Source organism: Primulina eburnea, chromosome 8 (genome assembly GCF_022965805.1).
Source record: "Primulina eburnea isolate SZY01 chromosome 8, ASM2296580v1, whole genome shotgun sequence".
NCBI lineage: Eukaryota > Viridiplantae > Streptophyta > Magnoliopsida > Lamiales > Gesneriaceae > Primulina > Primulina eburnea.
The window spans coordinates 42,785,562-42,808,182 of record NC_133108.1 but is presented as its reverse complement, the minus strand read 5'-3'; the positions used below and the strand labels follow the sequence as shown (position 1 = coordinate 42,808,182).

The following is a 22,621-nucleotide window of genomic DNA, read 5'->3' as shown; positions in this document are numbered from 1 at the left end:
ACCATTTACAAAATCTAAGTGAAAACCGTATTTTTAGTTTTATATTATTATATATTAATCTGATTTTGATTTTTTATATTGTTAAGTTTTAATTTTAATTAAAAAATATATTAGAACTCATTCGGAAACGTCTAACATCAATTCTTCAAATTATAGTTTTTCGATTCAATTATTTTCGTTATTATTCTAAATTCTAGTACTTTTCATATTTTCTTTCCAAATTTCAACGTAATAGTATTATTGTTTGTCACGAAATTAGCGGGTGTGTCAGACCCGTGTTTGTGCCAAAATTATAGTATTTTGACAATTCCGCTATACTAATCTCAGGTATTGTTATGAAAAACTGAGTATGGAACTTGCGTTCCATGTAATGCCAAGGCATGATAGAATTCCGAAGCAGTTTGGCATACCAAGTAAACAGCAGTACTAGTCAATGAATTGTATCTTCTTCTATAAATTTTTAGTATGTCCATTCACGTTTCATGTAAAAGCTTTCTTCGAATTTATAACAGCATAATGAATGTTGATGTTGTTTATGAATTCCCCTTTAATTTCATTATATTCTTCATTCCGTGTTCATTTTTTAGGAGCTATTCGAGGGAATTAGAACGAACGATCAAATCGAGAGTGGTAACGTTTGATAAAGAAGTTAGGTTATTCTACAATTTTGGCACAAACATATGCCTGGCACTCCCACAAATTTCGTGACAAACAATTATATTTTCCAGAGTTTGTAATTTTCTACTGATTATATATACATGATCATGTTGAGATTTTATTTATTCAAATTTCGTTGTCGTTCGCTTTAATTTTAGCGTCATATTTTATTAAAATAATAAAACTAACAATCAAATTAAAAATCTACAATCTTTGTGTGTTTTTAGAAATTAAATTTTTATTATTTTTCGTTCAATTCACCTGACGCCCTCATTATCGAGAGATTGTGCTAAACATTAGTATAATTATTATATTTATTTATTTATTAACTCCAGCGGACCAGACTTGTACTTATAACGTGTTATATTTATCGTCGTCAAGTCTACTTCCGAACTTGAATCTCAATACCTAATCAACATAGTCTTCACAATTCGATCGGAGTAAGCCCCCGCGAAAATTTAGCTGAATTTTTAACATCTCCGATCTGATCTGGGGATAATGCGGCGGTGCGATTCGGCCATCCGCGACGGCAGCGGAGAGTAACTGAAATGCAGCGGAATACGGATTTACAAGCACTTGGATTTCCACTGAGTCCGTTTCTGCTGCTAAATGCAGTTGGTGGCTTTGGGGATTTAGGACGGGGAGGGTTTGAATTGTCGACGTATTTATTTCTGGGATCACTGCTCTTCTCCCGAGAAGGAGGCGGTATGGACTTGTCCAAGGTTGGAGAGAAGATCATTAGTTCCGTTCGCTCTGCTCGTTCTCTCGGTCTTCTTCCATCTCAATCGGATCGCCCCGAGGTACTCAGATTTTAGTGAAGTTCTAATTGAGTATGATGATACTTTATGCACGTTATGAATTGCTTTTGGTGGATTAAATAACACCTATAACGATGGTTGGAGGGAGGGTGAAATATAGGTTTTTTTTTTGGAGGGTGAAATATAGTTGATTATCAGAAGTATTTATAGTTTCCATGATTGTGCGCTCTTGTTGAATGATGATCGTGCATGCTTGGGTTATAGTATCCTTATCTCAGAGTTAATGTACAGTGCTTTGTTGGGCCTATATGCTCGGAGTGAGCGTGACTCTTTGTGTGGATGCCTGAGCATGTAGATAACGGTAAAATATCTTGATACTTACATAGTCAAGAAAATGCGCGATCACTTTTTTGAGAAAATTCCCCATCACTTTTTTTGAGTCCACTGAACAACTTCAAATCCTAAACACCAATATATCCCTTCATGAGATCAAGACCACTTCATAAACCATGTAACTAAACGAATTTCATGCATGCATTTGATCTAATTTACCGTTGATATTACTGGTACTTACAATCTCAGAAAAGTGTTCGGGCTTTTTCTTGGCTATGTAAATATCACAATGTTTTACCATCACCTACATGCTCTGGCATCTACGCAAAGATTCACACTCGCCTCAAGCAAGGTCCTCGTGTTCCTCATGGTTGGAGAGGAACATGAGGACTTTTGACAATTTAGAAGACTTACTTGAAGAATGCACGGCACAAGATTAAATTTAGAGTTTAATGTTGGATTTCGAAGAGTGGGGAGTTTAAATTGTTCTCAATTACAGATTTGTATAAGAATTGGAGTCTAATATTATGTTAATTCGACTCCAGTCTTACTTCATCTTGCGTGGACCCCTCCTCGGCTTTTTGTAATTAAGTATTTTGATTAATATAATATCATTTCATATTAAAAAAAAGGCTGGTAACCTTTACTCAGTGCTTATTACTCTGATTATGCTTCATTTTCTTTATTTAAGGGAAAAAAATCTTCACCGAGAATGTCTCGAGTAAGTTACAGCCAAACTGATCATATTCTCAGTTGATTAGGACATTGAATATATTTTCTGAGAGATATTTCATTTCAAGGTTCTGCCTCACTGTGCAAAGATGTCCATGAAAATTTAAATGGTTACATGTTTTTGGTTGATATAAATTGACTTGACTAGAGTTTAATTTATTAGTTGTGGTGGGATCATGTTGTCTTTTTCCAAGTTCTCGGTATATTTGTTGACAGTTCCCTTTATAAAAAGTGTATGAGTATATTGTTGACTAGAAGCATGCAGGGTAATTTGATAGTCATTGCCTTATTCCCGACTTGCTACATTTGAAAATTCTGTTTTCAGGTTCCAGCACGAGCAGCCGCAGCTGCAGCTGTTGCCCGGGTTCTTGCTGGACTACCTCCACATCAGAGGCATACTTTATCCTCGAGCTCGGAAGAGTTAAGTTCTATATATGGATGCAGACCTCAAGCCGTGGATGAGCTTGAGGAAGAATTCTTCAAGGAGGTTATCAAATATTGTTTAGTGCCTTTTTTTTATTGACTTTAAATTACTATTTAATAAGAAAAAATCTGTCAATAGATCTTAATGAGATGTATATATGCTGTTTAGATACAAAAATACTAACAACGTCATCTATGATTACATGCATTAAGTGATTTCATTCATATCTCTATGGCATTTTTATCATTATCCATAGAGGAAGCAAACTGTTGATATTTTTGTGTGCCCGGAACAGTTTTGATAAAGATACGATTCTGGGTGATATGTAAAAAGAGTATTATTACTTATAATGAGTGGCCTTTGAAGCGCTCTTGCCCAATAGTGCAAGCATTTCTTGTAAATCACTTCTATATGTAACTTTACCCGTGAAACTGTATGGTGCTATATTTATTTTCATAATATATTATAGCTTATACATAATTCAATGGAGAAAAATTGTTTTGAGAATGATTTCGGATGTCACGAATTATTTTTTATGATGCCTTATTTGTTGAAAATGGAAATGATTTGGTTGATGGTTTCTTTTATGGGAGGACATGCAAAACATCTGTTAAGTTTTTCTTTCTTAGTTTGATTTTGAATATCCACTTCTATGACTGATACTCATGTTTTACATAGATTGTGGTATGCCTATTTTCCTTGACTACAATTCGCACTTTTGTCTTACTCAAGCCATTCCATTGATAAAGCTGTTGTATTTGTTTTAGGAGTTTGATCCTGTTAGATATATTTTGGAACAAATTCCCTCTGAAGAGATTGAACCTTCATATTTTGAGGAAAAGGTATTTGTCTTTGCTACATTCACGTCTTGCCTCTACCCCATTTACTGAAATTGGTACCTGAGTTGCTTTGCTTAATGGAGTTGTGAATGAGGGTTTGGTTTATTTTATTTTATATTATTTTCTTTTTCTTGCCCATGTTGCTTTTGTGACCTCTATCACTTCTAGCTTGCTTTATATGTATAGCTTATTCTAAGGGTCTCTTCTCTGGGTGTGTGCCCATAATGTGCTAGTTGATTTGCTTAATGGATTATGCATTGATTTCATGATTTCAAATTTCTCTCTCTCTATTATGCATTGATTTCATGAATGCACCCAAATTGTAAATTATGCTGTTGTGTATATGCTTGATACTAATTACATTTTTTATTAAATATTTTCCTCTCTCTCTCTGGCAAAATATTTCATTTAGATGCATTATGCATTGCATGCTTTTACAGGCCACTCTCCGCCTTGCACAACTGGATAAAATTTCCGAGCGTCTATCACGTCATGTCATGGAACATCATGAAGAAATGGGTGGGTTTCATCTTTCTTGTGTTCTGGACAACAGGAAAGCTCTTGTTGCATTTTTACCGGAGTTATTATTGTTTATTTGGCATTGTTACCAGTCCGTTAAGTTTATAATTATGCTCTGATTTTGTTCTCACATTTTACACTGAATAATAACTCCAGTGCATGGCCTATCAATGGACTAATTAGGACCAGATTCAACTTTTACAAATCTGAGTCAGATTTCTGGAAGATGAGATGCATGTCATTATAGACGTGATTCCTGTTCCTTTATGATTATGAACGAGTTTTCGAAGACTATTTTGACTCTGATATTTCTTTGCTTTGGTGCATGGAGTTGATTGAATGCTTACTGTTTTGATTTCAGTCACATTCTTGTCTTGATGATGCAAGGAGTTTACTTATTTTTTATTTTTATTTCACCTCCAAATCCTTGGTCTTGGAACTTGGCAGATTTTTTTTTGGTCTTGTTTATATTCATTACTTTTAATGCATCGGATTGATTGGTAATATTTCATTTCCCATGGCATATCAGACATCATTCCGGTCTTCTGTTAATGAACTAGCGGTACCTTATGAAATTTCTTCGTAGACTATTATATCAAATAGATACTTGTTTCAGTGAAGGGTATGAATCTGGTGAGGGAACTGGAGAAGGACCTGAAGATTGCAAATGTTATTTGCATGGTAAGCAGGTGACTCTTTTGCCTTTCAGCATTGAATATTCACATGTACTAGTGTTCCCTATGTTTTCCCCCATTATTGGAAGGTCATATGACAAACATCCGGATGCGATTTCCAGAACAAAAAATTGTACCTAAAGTCCATCACATAATCTGTTAATTAATCAATTTTCGTTTTATTTTTTCACGTTCTTCTCTTTCTTATTAATTTTTAATTTCCACTTTTAACAAGTTAGTAAGAACAAAATAGAGTTACCAATACGAGATATCATGCGAAATATTTGGATACCTTTGAACATGTTTTTAGTTAAATTTTGTGCTTTTGCTAATGGGAGTGATCAAGGGGGAGGTATATTCTATTTTGCTGGAATTTTGAATGGAGATTTCAAAGAGCCCTCCACATGTTTGTTTTAGAAACTTTTGAATTTAATATAGTCTTTTCAATTTTTTTATTGAACACGTCATTTAGGTTTCACATTAATTATTCAAGCTATATCTTTTTTGCTCTAAAGTTTCTGCCTTTCTCTATTTTGTTTACTTTTTTGGAAAGACGGCTTCTTATTATTCAAAAATTTCCCTACTTTCAACCAGTTACTGTACTTTTGATCTGTGCAGAATGGGCGAAGACACCTTACCTCTTCAAGGAATGAAGTGTCTAGGGATCTCATTGTGACAACAAATTCCAAAAAGAAACAAGCACTTCTGGTAATATCTCTCCTGGGAGTTTAGACAAGTTATTATCCTTGCAACTTATTGTTTCTTCTCCTGCCCATTTAAGCATCAACCATAGTCTGATGCATCCAGATCATATTTGAAAATAGATTGACCTAGTTTGATTTCACTGTTCCTCATTTGTTTATTTGAAATTTGTTCATTGTTGACAGTTTTGGATTTTTATAATCTATATTTGCAGTGCTTTTGATTTTCTTCAGGACCTTATATTATACTAATCCAATGTTTAAAAATAGAGATATTTTAAGCCAAGATTGCTCATTTGAGTTCTTGACTGGCTATCCATAGTAACTGGTCACTGAATCTTTTCTTTCTTACTAGTCACCCATCCACATCATTCTAGTATTTGACATATTTTAGCTCAATTCTTCCCAAATTTATAAAAACGAATGTTGATGAAACAGATGCTAATGGTACCTTTCCTCTTCTCAACACAAATCAATTCTGAATTATTTTTTCTGAAGAAACTACAAAATTTATTAGAAAAGAATAAATAAATAGATTTGAAAAGCAATAAAGCCAGTTACAACGATTGTATTTTTTGCATGATAGTCAAACATGTAGCATCGCCATTTTAACCACATTTTACTGTTACTTTTTATAATCAATCAAACAAACCCGTTGCTATAAAAATACTTGCGACAAGAAACATTAAAACATTTACACATGAAATTAAAAAATACTTTTTTTATAATTATAATAGTAATCGGTTTGTTTGGATTTTTTTGCATCTAAATTTTGAACCAAACCAAGTTTTTCAGTTTGGATGATCATAGAAATCGATCCATTGACAAAATCTTCGCCTGTGATTTACTCATTTTAAACTAGTAGACAAATTGAGCATTGTTGTCATACTGGTTTAATTATCGAATTACAAACTTTATATTTTAGTTATCTAAATTATTGTTTTATAAATTGCAGGACTTGCTCCCCATTCTTACTGAGATGGGCAATGTAGTGAATATGCAAGAGGCTCTTGAAACTCTTGTTGGGGAAGGAAATTTTTCCAAGGTATTATTCACCTTGCAGGTTCCTTTATTTTTTATTTTTCTTCAAGCAATTTTTTTTTGTCTTCACTTCAATTCTGTATATTTGTGGATATTTAATTTTTTTTTGCTAAGAACGTGACTCGTCCATTTCAGGCATTCCAAATACTATCTGAATATTTGCAACTTCTTGATAGTTTGTCCGGTCTTTCAGTAGTGAAAGAGATGACCAGTGGTGTTGAGGTGAATTAAGCAATTGCATTTATGTTTTAAAGCACATAAAGTTCTCCAGTGGTGTTAATCCATCTTATTCTGCCCTTCTGTTATGGATCACTTTGTTCATTTTCCTTTTTCTGTTTTAATTGAATGCAGGTATGGCTTGGAAAAACTCTTCAGAAGCTGGATTCACTTCTATTAAAAGTGTGCCAGGACTTCAAAGAGGATGACTATATAACTGTTAGTGCTGCATTTGCCGCATTTTCTTTATATAAATTATTTAGAATTGAAATTCATAAAGTGCAATTTATTGGTTGGCCAACTATTTTTTTTAATCAAATATCCATTTCCTCTTCATTTAACGTGATCAATAGTTAGGATTGGTTAGTACCTTTATAACTGGTGTTTTACTTAATGACTGATTTTGTATTTGTGGGCACATCATGTTATGTTTGATGAGTGTCAACATCTTTCATTCTCTTACGGCAGTGTACGTTCCCAATGAAGGTGGTCCCATTCTTTCCATTGTAACTGTCTATACAAATAAATCCATTGAGTCCCATCATGTTTAATGTAGTATTTTGGTCTCGATATTTCTAGTCAAGAATGTAAAGGATATGTCCTACTAGCATGGGTGTGTATTTGGCTTCAATCTTTGTACATTTTCCTGTGAGATAAGGGCTTCTATCCTAGTTGATTTCTTGTCAGAAATTAGTATGCGTTTCTTCATCATATTAAGAGGAAAGAAGTTAGCAACCCACAAATGAAGTTTCTCGTACTTTGACCGTTTCTGGTTCATGCAAACATGCATCAGATCAAATATAATCTTGATTTATGTTTTCTTCTTTAATGCAGGTGATCGATGCTTATGCATTAATTGGTGATGTCTCTGGTTTAGCTGAAAAGATACAAAGTTTTTTTATGCAGGAGGCTCTAACAGAAAGCCACTCTGCTTTGAGGGTCATTGTGCTGGAGGTACCTTTTACATAACATATCATTATTCAAGCGCCTGTGAATTATTGAACATAGTTATGGTTTTAACTCGGAACAATTGATTGAAGTACACAATTCAAGAAAGAAATTTATCATATTATCATTTACCCAGTGGGCATCATCATGGAACACTACTTTCATGAAACTATTTCGGTCAAAATGTAGCTCAGTGGATTGGATTCCTGGAGAACCCACATGGTTGATAAACAACTATAATCTGCTGTACCTAAAGTAAATGGAAATGCCCCCTACTTCCTCTCCGTAACTCGCAGGATTGATTAACTACTATATTTTGCTGTACCCCGAAATAAATGAAAATTTCCCCTACTTCCTCTCCATATCTCTGAGTAATTATTTCTTGCAATTGTTGCATATGATATATTGTGGCAACAATGATGATTGATTCATTTTTTTACAAACTTTTGGGAGATACCTCTACCATTTGGCGTTCTGCACTTAAACATGTGCCATGTTAGTGTTGGATAATTTTTCCTACACTGTTCCTTCCCCCTTCCCCTACCTCCAGTGTTGATGTTGGTACTTTGGTTATTAGTTCTGTCAACTCCCCTTCTCTCACGTCCTACAAGGAAGCACATTCCTTCTTTCTGTCCTGGACATCTTTGTATGTGAGTTATTGCTGGAACTATTCTCTAATGTACAAGAACATCTCCAGGAATGATTTCAGCAAGTTTTCTACTTATTGACATGCAAAGGCATGTTAGGGACACACCCGATGCAAGTTAAAGACTCGCTGAAGGATTTGTATATTGAATATATAGTTCTTAATGCTAGAAAATTGGTGAATGTACGTACGACAACTTAAGGTCCAGGAAAAAGAAAAATAGGAAAATATTGGGATATGCTAAGGAAGAAAGCAAACAGACTGGTCACTCAAAAGATCATGGAGATCGAAAATATCTGTCGCAGTCCTATATTTTTGCTTGTCATGTGCTGTATTGAAGACCAGGTGAAAATATTTGAATAAACCGGAAAAATTATGTAAATTAACCAAGTAATCACTTAATGCTTACTGAAATAAATTGCTTCTGTCATTTTTAGCAAGGTTACTTATAATGTGTCTTGCTGAACTCTGGGACTCTCCTTTATTTCTTTACTAATATGGCAGATATTATTTAGTCTTAACATATGTTAATAAGTTTGTAATCTTCAAGGTTTTTTAACGGTGTGTAATAAATGTGTTGTTTGTTACTTATTTACTTAAATACCATATGGATATTGAATTTTCGTTGTTTTGGACTTATTTACTAGGGATAAAGAATTTAGTGGGTATGTGGGATCCTTGCTAGATTATTATTTTGTTATGGATGTCCAAAAATAATCTTCAACTCCTGAACTGACTGTCCTGGCTGTGGATGTTATGTTCATGCTAGCAGCTAACGGTTTAACTTACTGCAGGATGTGGAAGATTCCAACATGCAGAACATGAGGTATAACCTGTTTTTTGTCTATTATTTGGGAAAAAATATGGACCTTGATATTCGGGACACCTCTCTATTTTTATGTTTGTGAGAGATTTCTTTCGCTTTGAAGTAGCCATCGTGATTATATGCATTTCATGATTTTTGTTTTTTAATCCTGGTCAGGCTTACATACAGTGATTTGTGTTTACGGATACCTGAATCCAAGTTCAGACAGTGTTTGCTAGCAACACTCTCCGTTCTCTTTAAGCAGATGTGTTCATATTATTCGATAACGAGCTTCCAACTAGACGAGAACGTAAGTTTTTTGTTATATGTTGTCACCTTTTTGTCCATTATTTTCTTCTCCTCCGTTGTTGAGAATCTATTCTGGAAAGAAATCAAATTATTACTTTATGATTTTTGGAAATACGATGCATTTATCATATTCGATTAATATCTTTGGCATACTTCATCGTAACCATATCATCAATTATATCCACTTTATTTTGTGTATTCATCTTATATGCAACTTCTCTTCGAAGCTACAACCTATCTTGGAAAAATATGTTCTCTATATGTTTATCATTCTTTTTGTTTGTCTAATGTCTATTACGTCTCTAAACTGTAACATCTTGGAGGATATTGCTTGTACTCCCTTTCAAAATATTCTGATGTGGACGGTTATATCTTTCTTAGGACTTCTTGCCTCAAAAATCTTATTTGTAAAGTTAACTTCAAACATTAATTGATTATTGTCGAATATTGTATGCTCGCGGAAGCGGATGTGATTGAATAGTTTCAACTTTACTAACTCATATGAGAGGTTATACTGTATGCAATTACCACAATATGTTGTCTTACCTCTTTGTGTGGCTTTCACAATGTTATAATAGCATTGTTTCCTCATGCAAGTTTATGATTAGAATTAAATTCCGAATTCCTTGTGTAATTCTTACCTTAGGTTATTATGTTGAGGATGATGCATCTCACGTTGCTTCATTTTCTTTTGTTCATATTAGTACTTTGCAGATAAGAATATAGTAGACATCTTCAGAAATCACAATGTGACTTTATGTTAATTACTTGTGACTGAGAGTAATCAATTTCTTATACATGGTCTGACAGGTTTCATCCTTCCATTCTCCCAGTGTGAAGCAACATAGTAACTTATCTGGGATCTCGCATGATTCTAAGAGGGAAGCTTCTTCCACTTTTCCAGCAGAAGAATGTTCACTCCTTTCAACTGCAAGAGGATTTTCTTTAACATCAATCGATGAGCCACCTGAATATTCTGCATCTTCTGACGGTTCCAAGTCTGTATATCATCCAAATGATGAGGGACGAGATAATGGAAGCGCGGCATCAAGTAGTGGATCCCCATGGTTTCTCCTGCGAAAAGATGCTACACTGATTGTTTCACATACCTTACAGAGGGGTCAGAAGAACCTGTGGCAACTTATGACAAGCCGGATAGCAGTTTTGCTTTCTTCTTCTGCTGTTACTTCGAGTAGCATTCATCAATTTTTAAGAAATTATGAAGACCTAAGTATCTTCATTCTGGCTGGGGAAGCTTTTTGCGGAATAGAAGCTGTTGAATTCCGACAGAAACTCAAATCCATTTGTGAAGGTTATTTTGTTGCTTTCCATCGGCAGAATATTTATGTAAGTCTTAAAACTGCGATATTTTGCTTTGCAGCAAAGCATCCATACAATAATTTATTGGATGCAATATGTATTTCAATATTTTGTTTTTTTGCCGCATCTCCTTTATTGATGGTGTGCATAAGTAACTGCGTCGTTTATGTGATTTAATTTAATTCATGAAGTCAATCAAAATATGTACAGTCCTTTCTCATTGGATTCCTTTGTCTGAACAATGAGTCTCGAGTACAAATTGTTACTGAGCTATTGCTATACGAAATAGAAGAACAATGAAAAAATAAGGAAAAAAATTTTGAAAGACAATAAAATACAGAGGAAGAAAATTTGAGATGCATCACATGTGTCTCCCCACCCTTCACTCTAAATTTTCCTTACCTTGTTATTCACTGCTTGCAATACTAAAATTCAGAGCCTCCTTGAATACATCAATCTATGTGAAGGTACTAAGATGTAATCTCTTATCCGTTTGCTAAGAGTTCCAACCTGAGGTTTGCTGTTTGCACCTGTCCATGCCTTCATGCCTATGTTTGAGACTTCGAGAAGTTCAAGATCGACGGAACAAACTTTTCATTATTGTTCTTACCTAATTAAGATTCAGGAAGGTTCTCATCCGCACATAATATGTAATCTTTATTTATTCTAATGAAAATAGTTTCCTATCAAAAAAAATTAAGATTCAGGAAGGAAACTTTCTGACTAGTGTCTTGGTCTATATGACTGTTTGGGTTTTAAGTAGAATTTGGACTTCTTTCTGTGCATGCGCTCAGAAAACCCAGATGCCAGTAGCTTGGGCTCCCAGTGATAATCCTTAGGGAGTTGGGAGGAGCTGGAGTGGTTGTAGCCTGTAGGTTTGTTTTGAATTGGGATCTTAACTGTGAACATTGACATTCTAGGGTTTTCAAAAATGTGGATGAAGGTGGCAAGGGAAGGGGGTGGGGGGCAGGGGAAGCTGGTGAAATGGCATAGTAGTTTGTCAAAGTTTGGTGGTTGTGTCAATGGAAAGATCAGAACACCATAACTTTTTTTCTGGAAAGCAACATGCTAATGTTTGAGAAGCACTGCAGTAATATCCGAGAATGTAGAATTGGTGGGTTTCAGGGATGTCTCTTCTACTACTTGAATTTATTTTAAATATTCTTTCAAATTTTATGATGGTTATAGAAACTTCATCTATAAAATCCTTTATAACCATATGCTTTTTTGCAACAAATGATTTATATGTGTCCAAATATTGATATGTCTATTCTATTCCTGTCGAAACCATCATTGAATAAAAATAAATAAATGATAAGTTTCTCTCTTGATGTACTTTCTATGCATTTACTATAACATTTTGATTTCATTTGGCTTCCAGGCTTTGAAAATGGTGATGGAAAAGGAGAACTGGCATATAATGCCTCCCGAAACAATTCAAGTAGTTAGTTTTGCGGGACTTGTTGGTGATGGAGCTGCCCTTATAATTTCACCCGATGGTTCTCCCAGCGCGAGATTACTTCATGCCAATCGATCAGTTGTTTCAGTTGTAAGTGAATCAAAGAGGAGCGGATTTTCATATTGGCTGGAGTGTGGAAACCCATTCTTGTTGAAACAGAATGTTAATTCCCTGGAGTATTCTGATTCCTTTAATCTCAATGGCGTGACTACTCATGGAGAATCTGGAAATGTCAATGGGAAGCTCCGGCATATTAAAATTTCTCCAGAAAGTGGCGATGCAAACCATATTAATGGGAGCTCTGTTTCAGAAGATGAAAATGATGATCTCCACGCAGATTTTATTGACGAAGATAGCCAGCTTCCTAGTCGTATCTCCAGACCAAATCATTCAAGGCATCAGTTGTCTTATGGATATGATGAAGATTCAATCGCGCAAACAGGATCATCACTTAGTCTTTTGAGGTATAATTAGGGTCTTATTTTCTGATTGTATAAGATACCGCGTGCATTCACAAAAATCATTCAACTTTGTTTCTGTTCATTCATCAGGTTGATGGATAAGTATGCACGATTGATGCAGAAATTAGAGATCATCAATGTTGAATTTTTTAAGGTAGGCGTGTTACTATCTCGGGTAGATGTTTTTTGTTCTTCTCCCCCTCCCTATTGTCCTGTTGTGCCTTTATATTTGTATTCTTCTCTATTCTCTTTTTTATGTTATGACTGAATAATCCCCCTTTTAACAGGGAATTTGCCAGTTGTTTGGGATTTTTTTCCGCTTTGTATTTGAGACATTCTGCCAGCGTGGTATTCCCCCTGGTGGAAAGGGCTTTAATCACTCTCTTCCTCGTATGTTTTGTTTATTTCTTGTTCATATTCTATATTGTTTGGTTACCCTTTGATGTGTTATGCCAAATCATAGTTCTGTTGTCTTCAATATGGTGAATATACATTGTTTTTGGAGTAATCTGATCACCATTTTTTTCAGACAAGCTAAAGACTGCACTGTCGAGGATCACACAAGACTATGACCAGTGGGTAAAACCTCAGTCTTCACCATTTTCTTCTTCATCCCCTGCGTCCTTGACTTCATTATCTCATAAAGATGTCACTCCTACCAGTCCTCCCACTCACTTGAATAGCATATCTTCTGGTTTGAAGGTACTTACGAGTTACGCCAAAGAAGTAATTCTGCTATTAATTTGTGAATATTTGGTTCTCTACTAACATCGGTTTCTCTAGTAGCTGGCATGGTAATTACACTACTCTTTATTTTCTTATTCATTTAGGTTACTCATAACAAGGATATATAATTCACATTTTATGATGATTTCTCTAGAATTTACGACCATATTACGCTTTGTGTTTCCTTAGAATCTGAACTAGGAAACATGTCTAGAGTATGTAATTCTCGAGAAGCTTTTCCTTTTTCATCTTGCAGCATGCTTTGCCTTACCTTGGTCATGAAGTATATAGATTACATTGCAAAGGGTTATATTTCTGTTATGCTGGTTAGTTGTTCCGATTTGGTGGTAACAGTTTGACTTTTATTTGAGTGATTTGGATTAACATTATGCTGCAGGAAAGATGTGCTGGTGCTGACACACTATCTCTTGTTGCTAAATTGTTGCATAGATCTAAAGCCCATCTTCAATCAAGGCTTCTGCAGAATAATGGAGCTGTAGTTGAGGACTTTTATGTGCATTTGGTATGTCCTGCAACTACATTTAGGCCAGCATGCTGACATAAAACTTTATCAGTTTGGTATAGCTATCGACAGTTCTCAATAATTTGTAATCTTCAACAACACACATCAAATCATAAAAGTTGACAAAAGACTATCATTTTGACAAAGTTGTATATGATTCTATAATTACTGGTTAATCTAATAGTTGGAGTTACTTTCTCTTTGCTGATAATTTTTTGTTAACCATTGTTGCTCTAATGCCATCTCACACATTCTTGAGACAATGATGATATTGTTAGTCGAGTTGTCTTTATCAGGCATTTTTTTCCTGAGTTAATCTTGCCTTTATTTTATGTGGAATTCAATTATAGGTGGATGCTGTTCCCGAACTTACTCAGCAAATTCACAGGACTACTGCGAGATTGCTACTTCATGTTGATGGGTGAGATATGATGAGATATTAGTCAGTCAATCATTGGTTGTACATTCCTTTGGTTATGAAAAATTTCCATAAGTAGATGGATGCACTTAAAAGTTACTTGGTCAATTATTATGTGTAACATTTCCCACTCATGCATTTCTCTCTTTAAATTTAAATTGTCGTTTAGGTGAAAATCTATCCACTCATTGTTGATATTAATCTAGTCTGAAGAACTTTCTGAAAGGGTCTTTGTTTGAATTTGGAGTGATATTTTCCATTATATGTGTTGAAATCAAGCTATCACTCACTTTGGTTTCTTCCCTGATCTGATAGGAGAAGCTGCTTGGATGGGTTTTTGTGTTTTAGTTTCCTGGCTTATTTTTTTGGTGGGTTATTTAGAGTTTCCTAGGTTTTTTTTTGGTTGGTCTCCAGAGACAAGACTGGACTCTCTTCTCTCGGGGTGGTCTGACTGACAGATATACAGTGAATTGACAGTTGCTCTTTGCATTTTTAACTTAGACATCAGTAAACTGTAAACCCCATATCATGTTTTCCTTCTTGCAGCGTCTTTAATAATTGCTTAGCCGTATTGTTGTGGTATTGACTGGAGAAAATTGAGCAGGTATGTTGATCGCATTGCCAATGCTAAATGGGAGGTGAAGGAACTTGGGTTAGAGCATAATGGGTAGGTTCCCTATCATCATTTTGGACGTCCTGTATTACCGAGTAAAATTCCTTTAGATTGCGCGTGTTGATGGATTTCAAATTCTTTAGTTGGTTTAGATGGACAAAATTCAATTGAATTTCAAATACACTCTATATATTATACATCAAATTAAACAATTCCAATAACAAATACAATTTATACCCAAGATGAGTGTCATTTGAAGTCATTTCTCAAATCATTCCACAAATCAAATCATTTCTCCAGAAAGTTTATCAATTTTATCGATCCAAATGCAACTTTAATGGCATCATATAAAAGCATTATTTTAAAAAAAAAAATCTACAAAAAACGAATTATCTAGAAATTAGATCACATAACATTATTTGATAGGGGTCAAACTCGTAAAAAAATGTGAAGGAAGCATCAGCTGCTAAAGAATATTGAGATTTGAAAGTCCGTAGGTGTTCAATAAGCATGAAGCAGAAATTTGGAAGTCGGAAGGTGTTCTGTAAAATTTAACGATTTCTTTTTAAAAATTATAAGTGACAGTGGTCCGAAAAGAACAAGTTTGTGATATGGTGTTGGCATGTTGTGTTTGAAAAGGAATGAACAAATTTATGAAACACAGTCTCAAATGCATTGCAAGACTGTGATATGGTGTTGGCATGTATAGCTTTCGGAGCCTTTACCTCTTCTATAAGCTTCAACCCTCGTCACACATCTCCCATGCAGTATAGTTAAATTTATTATAGATCTTAAACCTAGGTTATTATGTCTCAACTTATTCTTGTGAGTCCAAGAATTGTGTATTTCATGAATTGGCTCCTTTGTGCATTACTTCTAGTAAATAGAATATGTCATTATTTGTTGCTGGAGGATTTAAGGACCTTATATAATTGTTTTAACAGGTATGTTGATTTATTGCTGGGAGAATTTAAACACTACAAAACAAGGCTTGCTCATGGGGGTGTACGAAAGGAGGTAAAGATTGCTATAAGATACTCATATAAGCTTACGACTTGGATTCTAATAAGAATTTTATATCGTGTGAAACTATGGGATTCTTTTTGGCTGGTTGACATTCTCAATGGACCAGCATTTTTTGCTATATGGTTATTAAATAGTGGTGGTAGTTGGGTGGTTTTAGTTTTTCAGTAACTTTTCATTTGAATGTGCTAGGCGCTGTTGTTTGCCTGCTATGACTGTATGCTGCATCTGATTCCCTTCTGTGCTTTTGACCATGTAGATGGTGATATTCTCTTCATTGATACATATTTAATAATCCTAGCAATGCGTGAGAAAATAGGAACTTGTCAGATCTCAATATTTATGGGATATCCGAACGAAATAGAAAATTAATAAAATCAATCTGATTCTAGTGATTCAGATTGTTATATATATCTCCAAGTTAGCTAGTAGCTAATATACATATATACAAGTTATTATTGTATCTTCCCATACTCTCCCCCTCCTCAGGATACTATTCTGAAGCTGTACCACTTTACACTTTGATAAGTGCATTCACAAGTTGGCCGTGTGTAGACACGTACAGGTCTCCAATTTCTCTCAGACAACGTATCCGACAATTTTAACATGTTTCATTATTATGTTTCCTGCATTTATTTATTGGGCTTGATTTAATTTTTGGCTAAGCAGAGTCAAAGTTAATAAAGGTATATATATTTCTTCTCCCTGCTATTTACTTGATTCCAGGTTCAAGATCTCCTCTTAGAATATGGTCTTGAAAATATTGCTGAAACCCTCATTGAAGGCCTATCTAGGGTGAAACGATGCACGGATGAAGGGAGAGCACTCATGTCACTGGATCTTCAGGTTTTTCTTAACTTGTGTTTGAATGATGCGTTTTCTTTCCCTTCTTTTACTTTTACCGTTTTTGGATTTCATTGAACCTCCCTGTTCTCAGGTTTTGATAAATGGCCTAAAGCACTTCGTCTCAATTGAAGTTGGACCCAAATTGCAGGCGGTTGAAACTTTTATCAAGGTAAATACTGCATTTAGTGACTTTTCAAATGGGTAAAACTTGCTGATTCTCATAATCGAAACGTGACTTTACACTCCAAGTGTGTTTTGGAAACGTATAAATCAGCATCCCAGCTGCAACATCTGATATTTACACTCTTGTCACTTGTAAACAGGCCTTCTACCTTCCAGAAACTGAATATGAACACTGGTCACGTGCTCATCCGGTATGAATATCACACTTCAATCAACCCAATAATATTTGTTTGAAACATCCACCGCTTTGTTTGTGATACGTCTTCGTCACTTGCAGGAATATAGTAAGACCCAAATTATTGGGTTGGTCAACCTGGTCGCAACAATGAAAGGCTGGAAAAGAAAAACCCGGTTGGAAATGTTGGAAAAAATTGAATGACCCCATGCTTATACAACCCAGGGACTTGAAATAAGTTTTGTGTGTCCATTTTTCTCCCATTTCTCCTATTTATAGTATACTATCCGTGTAAATTGGATCCTTGCTTCCATTTTTTAAAAGGTGTCTCACTTGTAATCTATCATATTCCTATAACAATAGTAAAATACCATCGGCTGTACCTTTTCGAATCAGTTTCATATAGATGAATAATTGAGGTTTAGTAACGAATAAGGTACTCTCTCAATCTGCTTTTCTTCCTTTTTTACATTGAACTGATTTTTTTTTTTAATGGAACATTGAACCGAATTTTTAGTGAACTCACGTCTCCAATAACTTGCCTATAATTTTCCTGCATTCAAGGTACAAATTTAGATAACTTCTAAAATATCAAACCAGTTGAATTTTCGGTTCGGTCGTTAGTATTGGTTCAAACCAGTTGAATTCACCTAAAGAATACTCCTTGAATATATACTTACATAACGTGAAAACTAGGATTTAATTAAAAAAAATAAAATATTTAAATAAAAAAATTTATATTTAAAGTTACTATAATCTTTATCTTTAATAAAATTAATACAAAAATAGGAAATTCTTATATTTGAATATTATAATTTAATGCGTAATATCATAAAAATAAAAATAATTAAAAAATAAATTATGTGGCATGTTTCCTTTCACAATTATTCTATTACTATTAATATTAAGGATTGTTGAAAATATAATATTAAAATATGTATGTTGAATGTTGAATGTTGAAAATTAGGTAAAATTAGGTGTTGAATATTGAAAATTAGTGTGTGATGATGTATGTAATGAGGTAATTTATTTTGGAATATTTGTATATGAAACTCTATAAATAGAGCACTCATTTGTGAATGAAATAACAATTGAGTTGAGAGAAAAATATTATAAAGTGTGTAGTTTGATAATTTTGAGAGTTTGAGATTTTTACTTTTTACCGTAAATTTTTACTTTTTCACAACACGTTATCAGCACGAAGCTCTAAAAGTCCTACATACTTTTCCAAGCTCCAAACAGAAGAAAAGGTAACAAAAGTAATTATATTTATTTTACTGTTATTTATTTATTGTGTATTTATTTAATATACAATATAATGTTATTATTAGAAATAATAAAATAAATTTTTCATAAACTTGTTATAAATCCTGGGAGGATGTTAAGACGACATCCCACACTCCCGGCAAGGGATACGACAAGTATAAAAGCCTATAAGGTTTTTAAACAAAATAAATTATGACAGTCGTTATAATATTATGATATGATATATATAATTATTTAAACATGTCTAATATTATATATACCATATTATTACCATAAAATTATACAAATACATACATTTATTCTTTTATTCACCAACGGTCATAAACGGTAACAAAACGGCTAGTTTTTGCCCTATAAATATGATCTCTCAAACTCATTCAATCACCCCAACTTTCTCTTCTTCTCTAAAAATTATTCTTCATCAAATTTTCGGAGAAAAAAGAAGATGGCTTTCGCAAGATTATTTTTAATTATTTTAGTTATCATACTCACGAGTCTTGTATTTATCGGAGAATATCCTCCTCGTGTGTTTTCTTTATTTTTACGAATACTTGTACTTGTTGTTTATCCATTACTTTGTATTGCAATATTCATTAACTAATAAAATGCATCGTGATTTTTAGTACCACCATGGCAAACTTGACAAAGCTCGAATTCATCGCTCTTGACATTACTGGAAAAAATTATATGCCATGGACTCTAGATGTAGAAATGCATCTCGAGTCATTGGGTCTAAGCGAGACCATTAAAGAAAATGGCATATGCACGTCACAAGAAAAGGCAAGAGCCATAATATTTTTACGTCGACATCTCGACGATGGATTGAAATGTGAATATCTGACTGAAAAAAATCCCATGGCTTTGTGGAAGGGATTAAAAGAAATATTTGAACATATAAGAGAAGTTATACTTCCGACCGCCCGGGATGAATGGAATACATTAAGATTCCAAGACTTTAAAAAAGTCAGTGATTACAATTCGGCGATGTATAGAATAATCTCGCAATTGAAATTTTGTGGCCATGAGATTACTGAATCTGAGATGCTTGAAAAAACATTTTCCACATTTCATGCATCAAATATTACTCTACAGCAACAATATAGAGTACGTGGATTTGCCAGATATTCTGAACTCATCGCCTGTCTTCTTGTGGCGGAAAAGAACAACGAGCTTCTAGTGAGAAATCATCAGTCCCGACCCACTGGATCAACAGCATTTCCCGAAGTAAATGCTGTAAATAAAAATGAATTTAAACCTCGGAACCAAAATCAAATTCAAAGACAAGATTTTGGTCGAGGTCGAGGTCGAGGTCGTGGACGTGGACGTGGACGTGGATTTGGCCGTGGTCGTGGTCGAGGCCGTGGTTTTGAAAATAATAGAGATAGTTATTTTTATAACTCATCTCAAAAGAGCGTCCCAAACCATCCACAGAAAAGGCATCATGAGAATACAAGTGTTAATGAGAATCACTCAAAAAGATATGAAAGTTCTTGTTACAGATGTGGTACTCCAGGACATTGGTCCAAAGTTTGTCGAGCCCCTGAGCACCTTTGTAAACTTTATAAAGAATCATTAAAGGGGAAAGAAAAGGAGACCAACTTCACTGAACGCAGTGACCGTTTGAGTGATTCAACTCATCTTGATGCTGGTGATTTTATGAATGATTTCTCTGGAAATGATCAACATGTTGGTGGGATAGAAATGAACAATTTTGATGCTGCAGATTTTCTCAATGATTTTTCTGAAAATGAACAATATAGTGGTAGAATATAAATGTACAATAATTTGTTTTTCATGTATTCATAAAATAATGTTTTATTGTATAATTATGATATGTGTTATATTTAAATATATATTGCCAGTAATTTATTTCATTGCATATTTTTTTGAAGTTCAAATATGGAAAATGCTATGAGCAAAGCTGAAGTTTGCATACCCGATAGTGGTACAACGCACACTATCCTCCGAGATAAAAGATATTTCTTGGAACTAAAACCAACAAAAACAACGGTGAATACAATATCAGGTCCTGTAGACTTGATTAAAGGATGTGGTAAAGCACAATTTTTGTTACCTAATGGTACAAAATTTTTGATCAATGATGCTTTATATTCACCACAATCGAAAAGAAATTTGTTGAGTTTTAATGATATATATTCCCATGGGTATGATACTCAAACAATGAATGAAGGGAATGAGAAATATATGTGTCTTATCACATATAAATCAGGAAAGAAATATGTGATTGAAAAATTACCAATGCTCCCTACTGGATTGCATTATACACATATAAGTCCCATTGAATCAAACATGGTAGTTGATAATTCTTCGATATTAACCAATTGGCATGATCGATTGGGACATCCTGGTTCAACAATGATGCGAAGAATTATAGAAAATACACATGGTCATCCGTTGAAAGACCAGAAGATCTTTCAGAATAATAAGTTTCAATGTAAAGCTTGTTCTCTCGGAAAACTTATTATAAGACCATCACCAGGCAAAATCCAAACTGAATCACCAATGTTTCTTGAACGTATTCAGGGTGATATTTGTGGACCAATCCATCCACCATGTGGTCCATTCAGATACTTTATGGTATTGATTGATGCCTCCAGCAGATGGTCACATGTATGTTTATTGTCAACTCGAAATGTTGCATTTGCAAGATTACTTGCTCAAATAATAAAATTGAGGAATCAATTTCCCGATTATACAATCAAGAAAATTAGACTTGATAATGCTGGTGAATTTACTTCCCAGACTTTCAATGATTATTGTATGTCTATGGGAATCATTGTTGAGCATCCTGTTGCTCATGTACATACACAGAATGGATTGGCTGAATCATTGATTAAACGTCTGCAAATGATTGCTAGACCAATGATTATGAAAACAAAACTCCCTATTTCTATATGGGGACATGCAATTTTACATGCCGCTGCATTAATTCGCATCAGACCAAGTGCATATCATAAATACTCCCCATTACAGCTTGCATTTGGTCAAGAACCAGACATTTCTCATCTGAGAATTTTTGGATGTATGGTGTATGTGCCTATTGCACCACCGCAACGAAAGAAAATGGGACCTCAAAGAAAGGTTGGAATTTATATCGGTTATGATAGTCCATCAATCATTCGATATCTTGAACCTCAGACAGGAGACGTGTTCACAGCACGTTTTGCTGATTGTCATTTTAATGAGGAAATCTTCCCAATGTTAGGGGGAGAACAGAAACATACCGAAAAGGAAATTTCGTGGTATGTATCATCATTGTTACATATGGATCCAAGAACAAAACAATGTGAAAAAGATGTACAGCAAATTGTGCACTTGCAAAGAATAGCAAATCAAATACCAGATGCATTTGCAGACACAAAAGGGGTAACTAAATCATATATACATGCTGCAAATGCCCCTGCTCGAATTGAAATTCCAAAGAAACAAATGGAAGATACTCATGATGTCATTAAACGCCTGAAGCGTGGAAGGCCAGTCGGTTCCAAGGATAAAAATCCTCGAAAAAGAAAATTCATAGAGAAACACGATGATCACAAAATAAAGAATGATGTTTCTGAAGAAACACATGATGATCACAAAATAGAGAATGGTGTTCCTGAAGAAACACATGATGATGAAAATGTTCTGTCAGAACCACAAACTGACGAGAATCATGAAATCTCTATCAATTACATTAATACTGGAAAAATATGGAACCGAAAAGATATAGATGAAATTGATGATATATTTTCTTATAATGTGGCAATCGACATCATAAATGATAACGAAGATCATGAACCAAAATCTTTTGGTGAATGTAAAAATCGGCAGGATTGGATAAAATGGAAAGATGCCATCCAGGTTGAATTAGATTCGCTAAATAAACGTAATGTTTTTGGACCTATAGTCCTTACACCTGAAGGTGTAAAACCTGTTGGATACAAATGGGTTTTTATTCGAAAGCGAAATGAGAAAAATGAAATAGTAAGATTTAAAGCTCGAC

General features: G+C 34.3%; 1 protein-coding gene across 1 annotated transcript; it reads left to right on the top strand.

The window, feature by feature from the left end:
- Positions 1 to 1,023: 1,023 nt before the first annotated feature.
- LOC140839988 (uncharacterized) lies at positions 1,024 to 17,810 on the top strand. Its single transcript, XM_073207037.1, has 25 exons — positions 1,024 to 1,457; positions 2,806 to 2,967; positions 3,672 to 3,746; positions 4,184 to 4,262; positions 4,879 to 4,943; positions 5,555 to 5,644; positions 6,593 to 6,682; positions 6,814 to 6,900; positions 7,030 to 7,113; positions 7,729 to 7,848; positions 9,283 to 9,314; positions 9,471 to 9,603; positions 10,413 to 10,949; positions 12,304 to 12,845; positions 12,933 to 12,996; positions 13,130 to 13,232; positions 13,372 to 13,544; positions 13,966 to 14,091; positions 14,442 to 14,512; positions 15,114 to 15,176; positions 16,067 to 16,139; positions 16,872 to 16,991; positions 17,083 to 17,160; positions 17,315 to 17,365; positions 17,452 to 17,810. Exons 1-25 carry the CDS (start codon positions 1,206 to 1,208, stop codon positions 17,551 to 17,553), a joined length of 3,372 nt encoding a protein of 1,123 aa, XP_073063138.1. The 5' UTR covers positions 1,024 to 1,205; the 3' UTR covers positions 17,554 to 17,810.
- Positions 17,811 to 22,621: the final 4,811 nt, after the last annotated feature.